The sequence below is a fragment of the Phalacrocorax aristotelis genome, chromosome 6 (genome assembly GCF_949628215.1).
Source record: "Phalacrocorax aristotelis chromosome 6, bGulAri2.1, whole genome shotgun sequence".
Taxonomy (NCBI): domain Eukaryota; kingdom Metazoa; phylum Chordata; class Aves; order Suliformes; family Phalacrocoracidae; genus Phalacrocorax; species Phalacrocorax aristotelis.
Genome location: NC_134281.1, coordinates 17,750,887 through 17,767,065, shown reverse-complemented (window position 1 = coordinate 17,767,065; position 16,179 = coordinate 17,750,887). Strand labels below are relative to the sequence as shown.

The window sequence follows — 16,179 nt, the reverse complement described above, 5'->3', positions numbered from 1 at the left end:
TTGCCCAGCGCAGCTGTGGGTGCCCCACCCTTGGAGGTACTCAAAGTCATGCTGGATGGGGCTTTGCGCAACAAGATCTAGTGCGAGATGTCCTTGCCCACAGCAGGGGGGTTGGACTGGATGATCTTTGGAGGTCCCTTCCACCCAAGCCATCCCGTGATCCCACGATCCACAAGAAAGCGCGGGGAAGAAGGGAGAATTCCCCCAGGAGACTCACTCCCACCCAGGGCTGCGGAGGGGCCACCCGCCCCGCACTACAACTCCCGGTGTGCTCCGCGGCTGGCGGCTACCACAGCGCCTGCGCGCCTCCTGGAAACTTCCAGGCGGCGGGCGCGGTGCCTGCTGGGTAGAAGACAGCCAGTCACCTCGGCGCCATTTTGTGGCGAGGGAGTGAGGGGTTGCGTGTGTGTGTGTGTTCGGCGCCCTGTGGTGGCGGTTAGTGCTGTGTCGGGTGCTTGCGGATCGTGGACGGCGTCATGGGATCGGACAAGCGGTGAGTGTGTGTAGGAGGGCGAGGGAGGGAGGGAGGGATGGATGGATGGGGAGGGGGTGATCTGGCGGGGGGCCCCGCCTGGTGTGTGATGGTCGGGGTCGCTGCGGGTTTTTCTCGTTCTGAGCCGGGTCTGCTGTGCCCCTCAGGGTGAGCAGGACGGAGCGGAGCGGCCGCTACGGCTCCATCGTGGAGAGGGAGGACCGTGATGAGCGGGAGTCCCGGAGCCGGCGCAGAGACTCTGACTATAAGAGGTCCAGTGAGGAGCGCCGCGGTGACCGCTACGATGACTACCGCGACTACGATAGCCGGGACTACGACAGCCGAGACTATGATAGCCGCGATAGCCGAGACTGCCGGGACTACGACAGCCGAGACTACGATAGTCGCGACAGCCGGGACTGCCGGGACTACGATAGTCGTGACAGCCGCGACTGCCGGGACTATGATAGCCGCGATTGCCGGGACTACGACAGCCGAGACAGCCGGGACTACGATTGCCGGGACTACGATAGCCGGGATTGCCGAGACTACGACAGTCGCGACAGCCGGGACTACGATAGCCGAGACTATGACAGAGACTACGATAGCCGCGACTACGATAGCCCTGAGGTCAGTGAGGCGGGCGAGCCGGGCCGGGGCGGTGGCCGCTGCGGTTCTGCTTGCCCCGGCGGGGAGGGAGGGGGCGGACCGGCGCTGGTGGCCTCGCCCCAGCCCGGGGTCCCGGTACGAGCCCTCCTGGGGCCGGGCAGCCCGGTACCAGGGCTGGCGTCCCGGGGCTTTGCCGGGGCGAAAGTGAAGCGGGAGTTCGAGTGAGTTCGGTGTTCTGCCTGAGGCTGTTGGGACCAAACCTGAGAAAAATGGTTGTATGGGGAGTCGGTGGTTTTGTCTTCCTTTGGTTTTCTGGCATTGCGGGGACATGCCGCTAAGAACTGCGGTGGTTAATTCTGAGCACTGCCTTCTCAGAGGGAGCGGGAGCGCAGGAACAGTGACAAATCAGAAGATGGATACCATTCCGATGGTGACTACGGAGAGCACGACTACAGGAACGACATTAATGATGAGAAAGAAAGCAAAACTATCATGTTACGTGGCCTTCCCATCACGGTTACAGAGAACGATGTAAGTAGCTAGGATGGGGCTTTGCTCTTCTTGCACCCTGGGAAATCGGCAGCTCTATGTGGTAGTCTCTGGTGCCATTTTGTTGAAAGCAGCATCATGGTGGCCCCCGCTCCAACGTGTTAGTGGCACTGCCATTTTGAATCCAGAAAGGATTTAAACTGTCACTGTTAAGTAACAGAGGTCAGTTGAACGTTAAGCATCTTCTTTCAAATGGAACAGTCTGTCAGTAGTCTTTTTTAAATGCATGTTTGGATGCTTTCCCTAAGAGTGCTCTCTTCAGCTTCTCTGTATAGGAGGGAAGGGACAGCTTTTTTTCTTCCCCCCCTCCCCACTGAGAGAGTGAGGGGAGGGGGAGGGGGAGGGAGATGGAGAGGAGGCACTTACTTGCATTTTTCTGGGTCTTTTTTGAGGCCAGAAGCTCTGACTGGTGGGTTACACACACACCGAGCTCTTCAGCTCAGTACACCCCTGCACAAAGCTGCTTTGTGTGCATACAGCTGTGGAAGTCAAAATGGCTGCTGTGGAGCTGACGGAGCAAGTACAGATGAGCTTCGTACACGGTTATCTAACTTTTTTTGATAGAAAGATAAGGAAGGTGATCAGCTTTTGAGTTTGTTTTTTTTCTTCCTTGCTGGATTGTTTTGATTACCGAAATACAAATGTACAACTGTCATTTGAGGGGTGGGGGTGAACCCTCTAAAAGCTGAGCTTTTACAGTTCCAGTTTGTTTTCAGGCAGACTTCACCTCTGCTTCTGGGATCTTTGTGCATCGTTTGCTAGCATGGAGGATCCTTTCTACACCATTTCGGCAATAAAATTTTTTCTTTTTTTCTTGATTATTTACTACCTTCCTAATATTGTTATTTTTAATCAGTGTGCTGGTCTGAGTTTTCCTAAGTGCTTGATAAAGTAGGCTCCTGCATCCAAACGAGACAACCCAGTCAGACATTACACGCAACATTTCAGAACAGTTTTTGGTCTTGAGGTATTAATGTTGTAGTTCAACAGTTGTGCGAATAACTGTAGCATAATTTGTGGGAAAGTTTTAAATTCTGGACTCATCTTTAGAGTACAGATGATGCATATTGGAAATACTAGTTGTTTTCTTAAGTTAACATTACTTCAGCACTTCTGTGTATATAAGTGTACATGTATCTCAGTTTTTTCCACTTTTTTCATGGAAAAAAAGCTACTTGCACTGAAGAGGTCGGAGTCAGCCAGCTTATAAATGGGCAGCTTTAGATTGGTTCCGAGTCTGCTGAGCAGCCCTGTTGATGTAATGTAGTTTGAGTTCTGTAAGAGCTGCTGAAAAAACTCTTTTTGTCTTCTACCCTAATGTTTAAAAATTTGTTAACGTGTTTCTTTTTTACATGCCTTGCCACAGTAATTTATGTAGCCTATGCCACAATTTAAGCAGCTGTGTTACGGCTGAAGAACTGATGTCTCTTCAGGTTGTTCTTTGATGATACCTTCTTCATAAGTCTACTCTGTCCCCTGGAAAACAGAAGGGGAACTATTAGAGGATGAGAACCGTAGTGTGAGGCTTAAGAATATATACATCATGGAGCCTCACCAGTATAGCAGTCTCGTTTGCCTTTGCCAGGGGTATTTAGGTATGCAGGGAGAGGGATGCTAGTAGTGTTCTTTACAAAAACTTTGGAGCAGACACAGTATTTACTGAATCTAGCAGAAACAACCTTGGAATGCAAGACAATAGTGATTCAGATTCTGGAGGATTCTGCAAAGTGAAGACGACAGTTGTTTTAGTGTAGCAAAGGACTGTGTGGGTTGTCTGGTGCTCATCAGTCTCCTGTTAGGTTCTCCCTAAAGGTGTTCTTTTTCTCTGAGGTAGCACTGAGAATTTTATGTTTCTAGATACCTCCTGTATGTACTGTAAGGTAGGTTGCTTCTGTGGCTGTCCTAGCTGTCTGCCAAGATGTTAAAATTTAACTGTCTGATTAAAATCTCACGCAGATCCGGGAGCTTATTGAGTCCTTTGAAGGTCCTCAGCCTGCAGACGTGAGGCTGATGAAAAGAAAGACAGGTGAGAGCTCTTAATCCAGTTTTTGACATCACCTTCCTCTTCCCTAGCCCAAAACAGTATCCAGAATTGTCCCCAAACTGCAAGCACATGCAATAATAAAAAAAAAAAAAATTAAAGGTTTGCCATGGCTAAGGAATGTGGCTTTTTGGAAGACTTTTAGATAGATGGTCAACATGTTAAAAGAAGTCTGTCTGCAGGGGGTTTTGTTAACAGGTATTGGTAAGTAATACTAGTATAAACCCATTTAATAGTATGTAGTCTGTTGCATGGTTACCTTTAAACATGGATTCAAATCGAGTGAAATGTAGCCAGTTAAGGGAGCTTGGTTCCTTGCCATGGCAAAATAACGAGCAGATCCCAGCAGTTGACGTCGCATTTGTAAAGCTGCTTTGTCATGAAGTAATGAAGCAGTTGGAGAGAGATGCACCTGTTTTAAAGGAACTGACTAACACAAGTATCCCGTCTATATCTGAATGCTGTCTCTAGGTGTAAGCCGTGGTTTCGCCTTCGTGGAGTTTTATCACTTTCAAGATGCTACCAGCTGGATGGAAGCCAATCAGGTTGCTTCACTCACCAAGTCTAGATATTCCTGAAAATGGAACAAGTCTGTACAGTTAAAAAAAAAAAAAGAAAATAAAGGTGGAAGGAGTGGTTTTGTTCCATAACAGTAATTTAAAAGAATAAAAAGCTTTGTATATACTAAAATTTTGTAACAGTAGAACAGAATTTGAGGTAACATTAGGAGAGAAAATTGGCGATTTTGAGCACTCCCTGGTAAAATATGCCATTGTTTTAAATTACTTGGGTTTAATTTAATTGGCTCATGAAGGTTTAGCAGGTAGTCTTTAAAAAAATCCGAACTTGCTTCCATCTGGTGTTTCCTTCTCTGTTGCCAGAGAAAGCACCAGATCTCTGTGTTACATTGGAATTAGCACTGAAAGAGAAGTATCAGTTCATGGCAGTAGGGTGTTCCCCCAGTTAATGGGGGAGAACTGACTCTTCTAGAGGAAGAGCATGTTTATTCCAGGTAAATTTGGTAGGGAGTGAGTTCTCACATACATTATGCTGTATATTTTGGCTTTTTTGGAGTATGACTTGGTAGGAGCCAAAATGCATAGGAGTTCCCTAGTTTCTTTTCCAGTGAGATTTTCCTGCTGCACTGCGGTTTCACTGGCTTTTGCTCCTTTTTGACTATTCATAATCTGTTTTAACAACAGAACTTAAAAATACTCTAAAAGTGAGCAAAGTGTATCAAGTCTTTTTTGTTTGTTTTTACAACTGAGTATTTGATGTGAAGGTCATTGGTCAGCACGAGGAGTGGTGTCCTGCTCTGTTGCTGTTGTGTATAAAAAAAAAAAAAGCACTGTCATGGGATTTGTAGGCAGTTAGTTCCAGCAGCTGGAAGTTGCTGTTTGCCTTATGCTGGAATAGGGTTTCACTTGTCCTGTACCGTGGGTGATTTCCCCAGCCAGAGAGCAGCGTTGTAACTCTTTTCCTGATGTGCTGCTCAGTATGGTTGGTGGTTGCAGCAGAAAGACACATCAAGAAATGAATGCTGATTGTTCAGAAATAAGATAATTTTAATATATACAAAGCTGTACTGATGCACAATTTATTGAAACATATTCAAATTCACTCCAGTAACCAGCCACCCTAGTAGTAGGGAAAACATAGAATCTCCCCAGCAGCCCGGTTGCTGACTGTTAGATGAAAGAATGATGTATTGCAACTATGCCAGCAGCTTTGTTTCTATGTGTGCATATCCAGTGAGTGCTGGGCCCTCCAACCCTCCCTCCTGCCGGTAGGAGAAATGGCTTTGCCCTATTTAGTTGTGCAGAATGTGAAAGCCTTATTCATACTACGTGCTAGATCTATGTCAGACCCTGTTAACCAGAAAAGTCACTGGTCCTGGCACCTCTGTGGTACCTCTGCAGTAAGCCAACCTTCTATAAAAATAGTTCTTCTGTTAAAGTGTCTGGGGTTTGGCTGCTAATACGCACTTCCTCAGACATACTTCCACCTGCTTGAAATAAGTTGATGGCCATATTTTGAAAGGGCGTTCTGCATACCCACGCTTGGCAAAGTGTGAGGCTGCGAATCAAGGCTTCTTAAATAGATGTAAATTCCTAACTCCTCTGAAGTCAGAGTGAGAGGACATGCTGAAAGCATTATGAACTTTTCCTACCCCTGGAGAAGCTTCATTTGCAGTCTAGTTGCTCATTTTGGAGAGCTCCTGCCTGAATGAAGAACACAAACCTCTTGTGCAGGCTTCCAATTGAACTGATGCATTAGTCAAAGGAAACCACTCTGAGTTATGTTTCAGTTGATGGCACTTGTAATCCAGCCTCCAAGAAGTCTAAGCAGGGTCCCTTTTGGAGGAATTACTGTATTTTCAAAGGGACACTTCTGAAGAAAGTGCTTGGAAAAGTAATCCAAATGTGATTGTTAAAAGGTCTGGGGTGTTTGGAGTAGGGGAAGAAGCGAAGCAGTCACCTAAGGACATGTTTAAAAAGTCGCTCAGAGCTATACCAGAAGTGAATAGAAATGTGGGGGCAAAGAGACTCCTAAGACTGTGTTAATCCTGAATGCAGCAGGTTAGGACTTTGTCTCCTTCGAGACACTTCCTGGTTCCATGTCAGCGTTTAGTGTTTGGCAGCTTTTTCAACACCCTGATTCCGTTTATCTTTGCTCCACATCCCATTCTCTTACTGCCCTCGTCCTCCTCTCTGCAGGATTGGATGGGCAGGGTGTAGGTGGCGGTGGTTGTCCTCCACATCCTCCCCATATGTTGTCCATTTAATTCAGGAGCACTGATTCCTCCGAAGGGTGCTCTGCCATGGGAAAATGGACATGTGTTCCTCGATGCAGGAATAATTGAAACCACTTTTTTTGCAGAAAAAGCTGGTGATTCAAGGGAAGCAGATTGCGATGCACTACAGCAACCCCAGGCCTAAATTTGAGGACTGGCTTTGCAACAAGGTACAGTGCATGCTTTTATTGGAGGGAATTCGTTTTAGCTTTAGTGCTCTTCATCAGCTCAGTGGTTTGAACAAAGTGGTACGTGATTCATATTGCTGGTCTGGATGAGATCATCGGAGTAGTAAGGTGCAGGAACAAAAAGGTTTTGTAGCTGTGTTGGCAAAGTAGAGTGATAAAGGTGTTGTCCCAGAAGACGTGGAGATCGGGTGGTGAACTGCACTAGAATGTGAAGTCATTAAGTGATGGCTAATCTAGCGTTGAATTGCTGGTCTCCTACATATTTCTGTGCAATCTTTGTTTGACCCTCCCTAAGTGGAGAGGGGAGTAGTAAGATGATGACCAGGCTGTTTTGTCCAGCTGTAATTACACTTTACCTCTATAAAGGTAAATTAAGTTTCCAGCCTGTGTTTCATTTTGACACTGCTTTCTGAACTAGTTACTATGCCTGGGATTGTAAATTGAAGACTACACAGTTAAAAAACCGAAATAATTCAGGAAGACTAGGAAAAAGGTGTCTGGGATGTTCTGAAAAGCAGCTGTGATATGGACATGGGTAGCTTTTGCTGTTCTTGATCATGCTGATGTGTTTAGCTCTGTTGTGTTTTGTATCAATGTCTTGTTTTCACTATTGTACAGCAAATGCCAGAAATGATTACTAATTACCTGAGTTCTTACTAGGCCTCTCTTATTCCTCCTAGTGCTGCCTTTACAACTTCAGAAGGAGGCTAAAATGCTTCCGCTGTGGAGCGGACAAATTCGGTACGTTAGGTTGATCTCTTCAGCTGTTTTTGATTTTCTGGGAGACTGTAGGTAACAAAGTTCACTCTGGGTCCTAGGTTGGTTTGTGAAATGGGGTTTGAGTGAGCCATGTTGTGACTAAAATATTTTCCTCTTCCTATGAAGATTCAGAACAGGAGGTGCCACCTGGAGCAGCAGAAGCCGTTCAGTCTGTGGATTATTACTGTGATAGTAAGTTATCTTTGACTAATTATATAATGTGAAACGTAAATGCAGATACTAAAGTCCCTCCTGTACCTTGGATTGCCCACTGCAGAATTTGAAGTACTCTGGAAAGCTGTTGCATGTACAGCTAATGTCATACTCTTCTTTTCTCCTCAGCCATCATTCTCCGAAACATTGCTCCTCACACAGTAGTGGAATCCATCATGACTGCCTTGTCTCCTTATGCATCTCTGGCAGTCAATAATATTCGTCTTATCAAAGACAAGCAGACTCAGCAAAATAGAGGCTTTGCGTTTGTGCAGCTGTCTTCTGCCATGGTGAGGGCCTTACTGATGTGTTGGAGAGAAACAGCTTGTTAATGTGCTTCCATAGCTGAAGTTTTCAGAGCCTTTGAGCTGTCTGAAGGACCACCTCAGTTCACCGAGGGTTAATTGACACTCAGTGTGTCAAAGCCTTTCATCATTAGCTGCAGTTTGGAAAGAAGGTGGTAGGATGTTGTTAATGCATCAGAAAGCTAGTTTTGTAGCAGAGTGGTGTTCTGGATTGAAGGCTAGCTTCGCACTTGGATCACAAAAATAGTAGTCTGGGACCATATTTTTATCACAAAAATTAAGGGCTGGGGCATTGAATGTGGGAGAAGGTGCACAGAATTGGGCTTCTTTCATCTTGAGAAGGGGGATCTCACTGCTTTCTGCAGCATCCGGTGGGAGGGTGCAGGGACAGAAGAGATGTTATTCTCAAGGGTAGGCAGTGATAGGAATGTAAGCAACAACCATAAATTGAAATATGGGAAATTGCAGTGAGGTACAAGGAAAACCTGTTAACTGAGGGAGGTCAAATACTGGCACAGGGTCCCTGAAGGGCGGTCGTATCTCTGTTCCTGCATATTCCAAACTCAATCAGCAAAGTGATCTGTTTGGACCTGCTTTAGGCAGAACGGAATAGTTTGTTCTTGGATGAAAATGGGTGGCTGATCTCAGTCTCTGCTGGGCCTCCCTTTCAGAGTAATTTGGGGCAAATATCTGCTTTATAAAACTAAGATTTTAGAACATGTTTTAATATTTAGTGACCCAGGGAAACCCGCGCTGCGCATGGGTTGTGATCAGTCTCATTGTGCCTCTTCTAAGTGTGTATAGTGTGAGGAGATGGAGGTGCTCTTAAAGTTTTAGCTGCTTTGAGGGGCATATATGTGAAAAGGTGGAGCTATGGGAACTTCTGAATCCTCCTCAGTAACCTACCTTTCATAATAAGTATTTCTCATTGTAGGATGCTTCTCAACTGCTGCAGATTTTACAGAGTCTTCAGCCACCATTAAAAATTGATGGCAAAACAATTGGTGTTGACTTTGCAAAGAGTGCCAGAAAGTGAGTTGCGATAGCAGTTGATTATTTCCCCCCCTTCTCCATCCAATTTATATTAAAGATTTGTAGTTGTCACCCAGGCTCTTGTTATGATTACTGTCACTCCAAAGTTTTGTTTCCCTTAAGTGTCTTGTGTTGCGTTCATCCTGCTCTTTATTGTGTGTGAGGAGAGTGAAAGTAGCATTTCCTACCACCCCCATTTCCAGTCCTCTGAAGATAGCATCGTAACTGCTTGTGTACACAGCACGCTTGTTTCCTTGGAGACCTAGTGACTTGTTCTTGACTGTACAGCAATGAATCCAAAGCTCCTTTACTTGCCAAGCAATGCTTTGGCTCATTCATTACAATCAAAATGTTTTTAACCATTAAGAAAACCACTTGTAGGGGCAGGCTTTACCTCCTTGCATAGGGAAATGCATCAGGAAAAAAGCAGTATTTGCTCAGATGTGTGATTTTTTTTGTGGTTACAGAGACTTGCTTCTCCCAGATGGTAACAGAGTCAGCGCCTTCTCTGTGGCAAGTACAGCCATTGCTGCAGCTCAGTGGTCATCCACTCAGGTATGATTTGGAGGCTGTTGCTTGTAGTCCTGCTTTCCTGAAAATGAAGATGTAGAGCATATGATTTCAGTGCTGGCCACTTGCTTGGTTGAGCTGACCAAAGCTGCTATGACAGATCTGCTCTGACAGTTAGGCTGGAGCCTAAGCAGTGTTGAAATTCTTAAATGCAGTAACTTCCCTGACCCTGACAAAAATTGCCTGTTTGTCTTTCAGCCGCAGACTGGAGAAGGCAGCACCCTTGACTACAGCTACCTCCAGTCAGGACAGGATGGCTACACACAGTACGCTCAGGTTAGTACTGGCAGTTGTGCTCTAACCAGTAGGTTGTAATTTGGGCATCTGCTCGTCTTGCATTGTCACGCATTTCCCTTTGCAGTACTCCCAGGATTATCAGCAGTACTACCAAAATCAAGGAGGAGTGTTGGACACAGACGCAGCTACCATATCAGGTAGTACTTCTGACACATGGGAGATGCTGTTGTTTGTAATGATAATTTTGCAATAGTGGTATTTTACCTTAGCCTTAGTGTTAGTTTGCTGAGTAAAGGGAGACTTGGCTCGTTTTGCTCTCAGAATGTCTGAATGAGTATGTGTTACTAGAGAACCATCACAAATTCATTCAAGTGGGACCTCTAGTCTGCGAGATGAGAGAGTAGCCTCTGTTTCAGACTATTGACAAAAGCCTCGAACTCATGAGAACTGTGTAAGCAGCTCTAGACAAATCTTTAGTGCTAGCAGCTGTCAGAGGCCAAATGTTGCTGACTTCGGGAGCCGAGTATTTCCTCCTGAAAAGGAAACTATTCCTTGTCTGCATAGAGAATACCCTCTGTGTATTTGCTCCTTTTGAACGTTTATTGCCTTGTTTGGCTGCTGGAGCTGGAATTAAGAGCTGAAACTGTAAACAAAGTAATTTTAGCCCTAGGATGAAGTACTGTTTTACAAATGAGTTGGCTTATCCATTATTGCGCTCTCTTGGCAGGAGCTCCGGTCACTACCACCACAGCTGCAGTTGTGTCCCAGAGTCCTCAGTTATATAATCAACAGACAAACTCACCTGATTCTCCGGTAATTACAGCACTAATTATTCCTTGCTTTCAATGCCAGGGTTATGTCGCATATCTGGCTTAGCTGTGGCCTTTGCTCTTAAAGTGGGTGGTGCGGCAAAGCTGCTGAGTGTCTGCAGGTTAGTTACAGTGCTTGTGTTCTAAGTCATCTGCCATTTCTTTCCTGTGATAGCTTTGCTCTTAAAGGTGAGTGCTGAGCCTGCTGGTGAAGAGGAGCTAGCTGTTGTATGTGTGATGTGGGCTGCTCGTGCCTTGGCTCACTGTCCTTGTTTTCTTGCTCCTCATGACAGATTTTCTAACTGAGGTTCCTGGTTTTGGGTTTTTTTTCAGACACAATCAGCACCACCTACCACTAGCGCTCAGGCACAAGCAGCTCCACCAACTGGCGTGGTCCCTGGAACAAAGTACGGTAAGCAACTGAGAGTTGCTTTTGGGGACAGGTATCTGTCACTGTGTAGCAAGAGAGGGACTCGGCATTGGCTGAATACTCTTATCACCATATGTCAGTGGCGAAGCTGTCCCTGAAGAGTATTCTGCACGGGCAATTTAAGAGCCCTTTACAGGCATGTCTGCCATTGTGGTTGCAAATGTCCCATGCTTTCTTTTACAGCTGTTCCTGACACTTCCACCTACCAATATGATGAATCTTCAGGATATTATTATGATCCTACAACAGGGCTCTACTATGATCCTAATTCCCAGGTAAACACAAGTTCTTCCCACCTGTCTTAACTGTTAAGGTCCATTAGTTCCCTGTCTCTCATCATGTGAGTGAAACTTTGAGGTGCATAAAATACTGAACCTAGCAGGTAACTTAGCAGCATGCCTAGGGCTGGGACTTGAGTTCTCTCTGGTGTAGCCCTTCATTTTTCTCCCCTTTCCTTAATTTTCCTCCTATTTTGGCCCATAGAGGATTAGCACTTGTCACAGGCGCTGTAATAGAGCTATTCCATAGCAGAGTGCCCAGCAAAGTGCACCCAGCTCTGGGCTCTGGTGGGTTGTCTCCTGGGAGAGGGAAAAGGTTCTCCATAGTGCTCTGGGGTAGAATGCCTGTGTTTAGGGATGGGCTTCAGCCAATTCATGCCTTTTGACTCCTTTGTAGAGTCTGCAAAACTTGTTTGTACACTGCAAAATGCTTTTCATTTGATGCGGTAGTCTGAATCAGACACCTTGCTTGGGTTCTCCTGTGGATGGGAAGCTTGTATGAGGCACTCACTTGTCCGACTCTCCTCTTCTCCCTGGCAGTATTACTACAATGCCTTAACCCAGCAGTATCTTTACTGGGATGGTGAAAAAGAGACGTACATGCCTGCTGCAGAAGGTATCACATACCAACAAACAGCTACCACAACCACCACCAAAGAAGTGAAGGAGAAGAAAGAGAAGCCTAAGAGTAAAACAGCTCAACAGGTAAAAGATAAAATGGGATCGTAACTGGGCTAGTGTCTTCTGTGGAATGAGAGAATAGTTTTTTCATGACGAAGGAAATCCTAGGTTATTTGGTGGGCTGCATGCATGCAGTTTGCAGGCATCATAGAGGGCTCAAGAGAGGTGGAGTTGGCAAGGTTTCAGTGCAGAAACAAGCCCTGCACAGGAGGAACGCATATGGAATCATGCCAGGACCAGTGGGAGTATAATTGAGCTGTCACTTAGAGGATTAGATTGATAAGAAGGGCTCATATAGTAAAACAAGCAAGCGGTGGTATTTTTGAACACTGCATGCAGGGAAACAGCTGCACTACGTCTAGTGTCATGTGATATAAAAATAAAAGGTGGTGGGTTGCCATGTTCTGGAAACTGCAAATTGAATCTGTGTCATAGGAGATCGATAGCTGTGCGGGGAGCTGTCTGAGCAAACCATTCTGCATTTCAGATTGCAAAAGACATGGAGCGCTGGGCAAAGAGTTTGAACAAGCAGAAAGAGAACTTCAAGAACAGCTTCCAGCCACTGAGCACTAGGGAGGAGGAGCGGAAGGAGTCAGCAGCTGCAGATGCAGGCTTTGCCCTCTTTGAGAAAAAGGTGAAGGTGCTGGCAGTAGTGTGCAGCGGGGTGTGGTATGGTGCAGAGCTCAGTGCTAATCGCATTCTTGTCTCCTCCAGGGAGCTCTGTCTGAGAGACAGCAGATCTTGCCAGAGGTGATGAAAAATGGGGATGATGAGAATCCGCTGAAGGTGAGTATGAGATACCAGTAACCTTTGGGAATACCTGTCAGGTAAAGTGCTCTAGAGGAGGTCTGGCAGATACTTGCTTTCCAACCTGGATGTCCATGGCACCACCTATAAAAGGTTGTGGTGGTTACAGTGGTCTGGTGCAAGTGCAGTGGGCTGGGTGACAGATGCTGAGAAAAGCTGTGGTTTCTTCTGGCCTTGAGCTCAGTTGAGGTTTTGAGGTTTCTAAAAATACTGTACTCTAATTGTTTGGCTAGTGGGAGCTAAGTCTTGCAGCCACTGCAGTGGTTCTTTTGAGTTGCATTTCATCTTCAGTAATGAGTGATGCCTCTCCTGTCAGCCTCTGTGTTCTCTTCCTGGGCTCTCCTCCTTAGTGGTGACATTGCACTCCCCTCAATGCTGTCCTTCCTTTCCAGCGTGGTCTTGTGGCTGCCTACAGTGGTGATAGTGATAACGATGAGGACTTACTGGAAAGAATGGAGAACGAGGAAGAGAAGCTGACCGACTGGAAGAAGATGGCTTGTCTGCTGTGTAGAAGGCAGTTCCCAAACAAAGATGCTCTGATTCGGCACCAGCAGCTGTCCGACTTGCACAAGGTAGTTATGCTGTGCTGTCGGGAAGGTGCTTAGTTGCCATAATTCAGTGTGTAAACCAAAGCCGTTGATGCATGTTGCTGTTCGAAAAGCAGTTCCTCTTAAAGTAAAAATAGTTGCAGGTGGAGTATTGCTCTCCCAGAAGTCAGCTGCTTATGTAAAGAGTTGTGCATTTCATGTTCATGTGAATCTCTTTGTTTCAGCAAAACATGGATATCTATAGGAGATCAAAGCTTTCAGAGCAGGAACTTGAAGCCTTGGAGCTGCGTGAGAGAGAGGTCAGTGTTGAGATGAGCGGCTAATGGAAAACGTGCACAGATGATAAGTTGAGCTCTCCTTATCCTGACATGTGTCACTCGAGATAATCCTTGTAAGCCAGCCCCTTCTCGGGTCAAGTTTCAGAGCTGCCCTGTCCTGTGGAGAGAAGTGTCCCGTATCCTGCAGCTATTTAGCAGGCAAGGGTCCTTCCACCTCCAGCTCAGGGCTGCCAGACCAGGACCAGAAACCTTGGAGCGGCCATCAACAGCTAATGCAGCTGGTGCTGCGGCCAAGCTCTTCCCACGCCAGCACAGCTTCTGCTGTGCTCCAGGGACCTGAGTTTGAGGTTCTTTTTGTGGTGTTAGTCAAGCCACGTTTTAGAAAGCTGTCCACTGCCGCCTGCTATAATAGCAGGCATTTAGATTACTTCCATAGTTCAAAGATGAACAAAAGTGTCTCTTAAATCAGTACTGAATCTGGTTCCCTTGTTACAGATGAAATACAGAGACAGAGCAGCTGAGAGGCGGGAGAAGTACGGCATCCCAGAGCCCCCTGAGCCAAAGCGCAAGAAGGTCTATGACGCTGGCACGGTGTATGTATCTGAAAGCTCCTCAGCGATTGCTTCAGTACACAATGAGCGATTCAGTTAACTGATCTCTTCTTCCTGCAGTAATTATGAGCAGCCCACCAAAGATGGCCTCGACAACAGTAACATTGGCAACAAGATGCTGCAGGCCATGGGCTGGAGGGAAGGCTCAGGCTTGGGAAGAAAATGTCAGGGCATCACAGCACCCATTGAGGTGAGTAGGGATGCATGCTTCCTTGATGAGGTGTGCTGCCCACAGCAAAGCTGTCTCTCTTCACATTAGTTCCTGCCTCTGTCCCATTGGATGCTAAAGCTGGGGCAGAGCCAGGACTTGGACAGTCAGGGCTGTTCCTTCCTTCAGAATTCAGCTCCTGAGGCACTGTGGCAGTGGACCTGTGCTCGGTCTGCATACCCTGGTGCTGCTTAGGATGGGCTGCTCTCCCTCCAGCTGTTGGCTTTCCTGGGTTTGTCTGCACTCTGGGTCACGCTGTTAGGATGTGTTCTGTGCAGTTTCATTTCAGCTGCTGTGGGGGTGGGGTCAGAGTGGTGTGATGCCAGCAAGCATGGGGTTTTGTGTGCCGTCTGATCTCCTGGTGTTGGTATTCATGGCTATGTGGGATCCCCAGGGGAGCTTGGGAAGCTGGCTGGACTGATGAGTTTTTCTGTAGTGTCCTGCGTGGTGGCGTGGCGCCTCACTGTAGAGCTGAAGCATGTCTTTCTTCCCTTGCAGGCCCAAGTACGAATGAGAGGAGCTGGCTTGGGAGCCAAGGGCAGCTCCTACGGTGTCTCCACTGCAGATTCGTACAAAGACGCAGTGCGGAAAGCCATGTTTGCTCGCTTCACGGAGATGGAGTAATGCGCTCTGGCCCGCAAAGCACTTGTTAGCCAGAACTGACTGTTAAACTCTGTAGCCTTGGTGGCCTGGCTGTATTCTGGTTATGGTTTAGAGTTGACCATTTCATTCCCTTGGGCTTTTTTCCTTCTCAGCATGTAACACTTCCATGAGCAGATTGTCCAAACTGCTGCAACTTCATGCTGGAGAGCTCCTGGTTAGACCAAAGGGAATGCTGATCTTTATACGGTCCTGTATATAGTGTAATGTATTTTGTGTTTGGAGCGTGTTGTCCAGATGCCGCTCCTGCCCTCTGGAGCAGGGGCAGGACCTGTTAGCTGTGGTTTCACACCGTCTCTGCTCTCCTTTTGTTGTATTGTCTGTCTGTTTTTTTGTTGTTTTTGTTTTGGTTTTTTGAGAACTTCCCTGTACATTTTGTATGATACATCTTTGTATAGACTTTTTGAAGACTATGATTCTAGTTGCCAGTTTGGCTCATTTCCAAAAGAAATACATCCAAAAATGATCCTGTTTCTGTTTCTCAGTGGGTGAATGAAGAATTAGTTGCCAGTGCTACTTGTCCTTTCTGTGGTTCTGCTTCTTCCTTGAGACTTTATTACGGAGTCTCCTCCATGCAGCACTCTGCTTGCCTGCTTTTTTCAGTCCCTGTGTTGTCTTTCAGCTTCAGCATGGAGGCTGGCTGCAGGAGGACCAGATCTTGTATCCCCTCCTGACATAGCTGTGGGAGTGGGAGAGGACCAACAGATGTGTCTTCTGCAGGTTGCAGGTCCTGCTTGGGAAGCCCCTGGGTGTTACCAGCTGGACGTGTGGCGGGCTGAAGGAGAGGGTGGCCAGCCTGTATGGCCCCTCAGGGCAGGGGCGTGAGTCTGAGTCTGGCACAGGGTTCCTGTACTCCTCCTGGCCTTGGGCCTCCCAGGCACAGGGCTGCAGAGCTGCTGGAGGCTGGGGGACAACGAACCACTGTCTCCTCTCCCAGCTGTCTGGTTACTGTTTTTGCATTTCTCCTCTGCCTGCGCTTGTGTCTTTGATGTCGCCCTTGCCAAGAGCCAAGATGAGCGGAGAAGGGCTCAGCCCTGGCCTCTGCCTTTGCTGATGCCTTTGGCTGTGGCGTCTGCTCAGCCTCCCCAGGGAAGCTGAAC

At 46.9% G+C, this 16,179-nt stretch overlaps 1 protein-coding gene across 1 annotated transcript; it reads left to right on the top strand.

Annotated features, from left to right (window-relative positions):
• The first annotated feature begins 319 nt into the window (after positions 1-319).
• RBM5 (RNA binding motif protein 5) lies at positions 320-15,550 on the top strand. The gene is made up of 24 exons (XM_075096264.1): positions 320-493; positions 640-1,102; positions 1,457-1,612; positions 3,587-3,656; positions 4,143-4,216; positions 6,552-6,635; positions 7,334-7,394; positions 7,539-7,604; positions 7,755-7,915; positions 8,865-8,962; positions 9,430-9,517; positions 9,731-9,808; positions 9,894-9,966; positions 10,497-10,582; positions 10,912-10,990; positions 11,192-11,283; positions 11,827-11,991; positions 12,455-12,601; positions 12,682-12,753; positions 13,167-13,346; positions 13,547-13,621; positions 14,096-14,193; positions 14,272-14,401; positions 14,918-15,550. The coding sequence occupies exons 1-24, from the start codon at positions 477-479 to the stop codon at positions 15,041-15,043; spliced, it is 2,739 nt and encodes a 912-aa protein (XP_074952365.1). The 5' UTR covers positions 320-476; the 3' UTR covers positions 15,044-15,550.
• Positions 15,551-16,179: the final 629 nt, after the last annotated feature.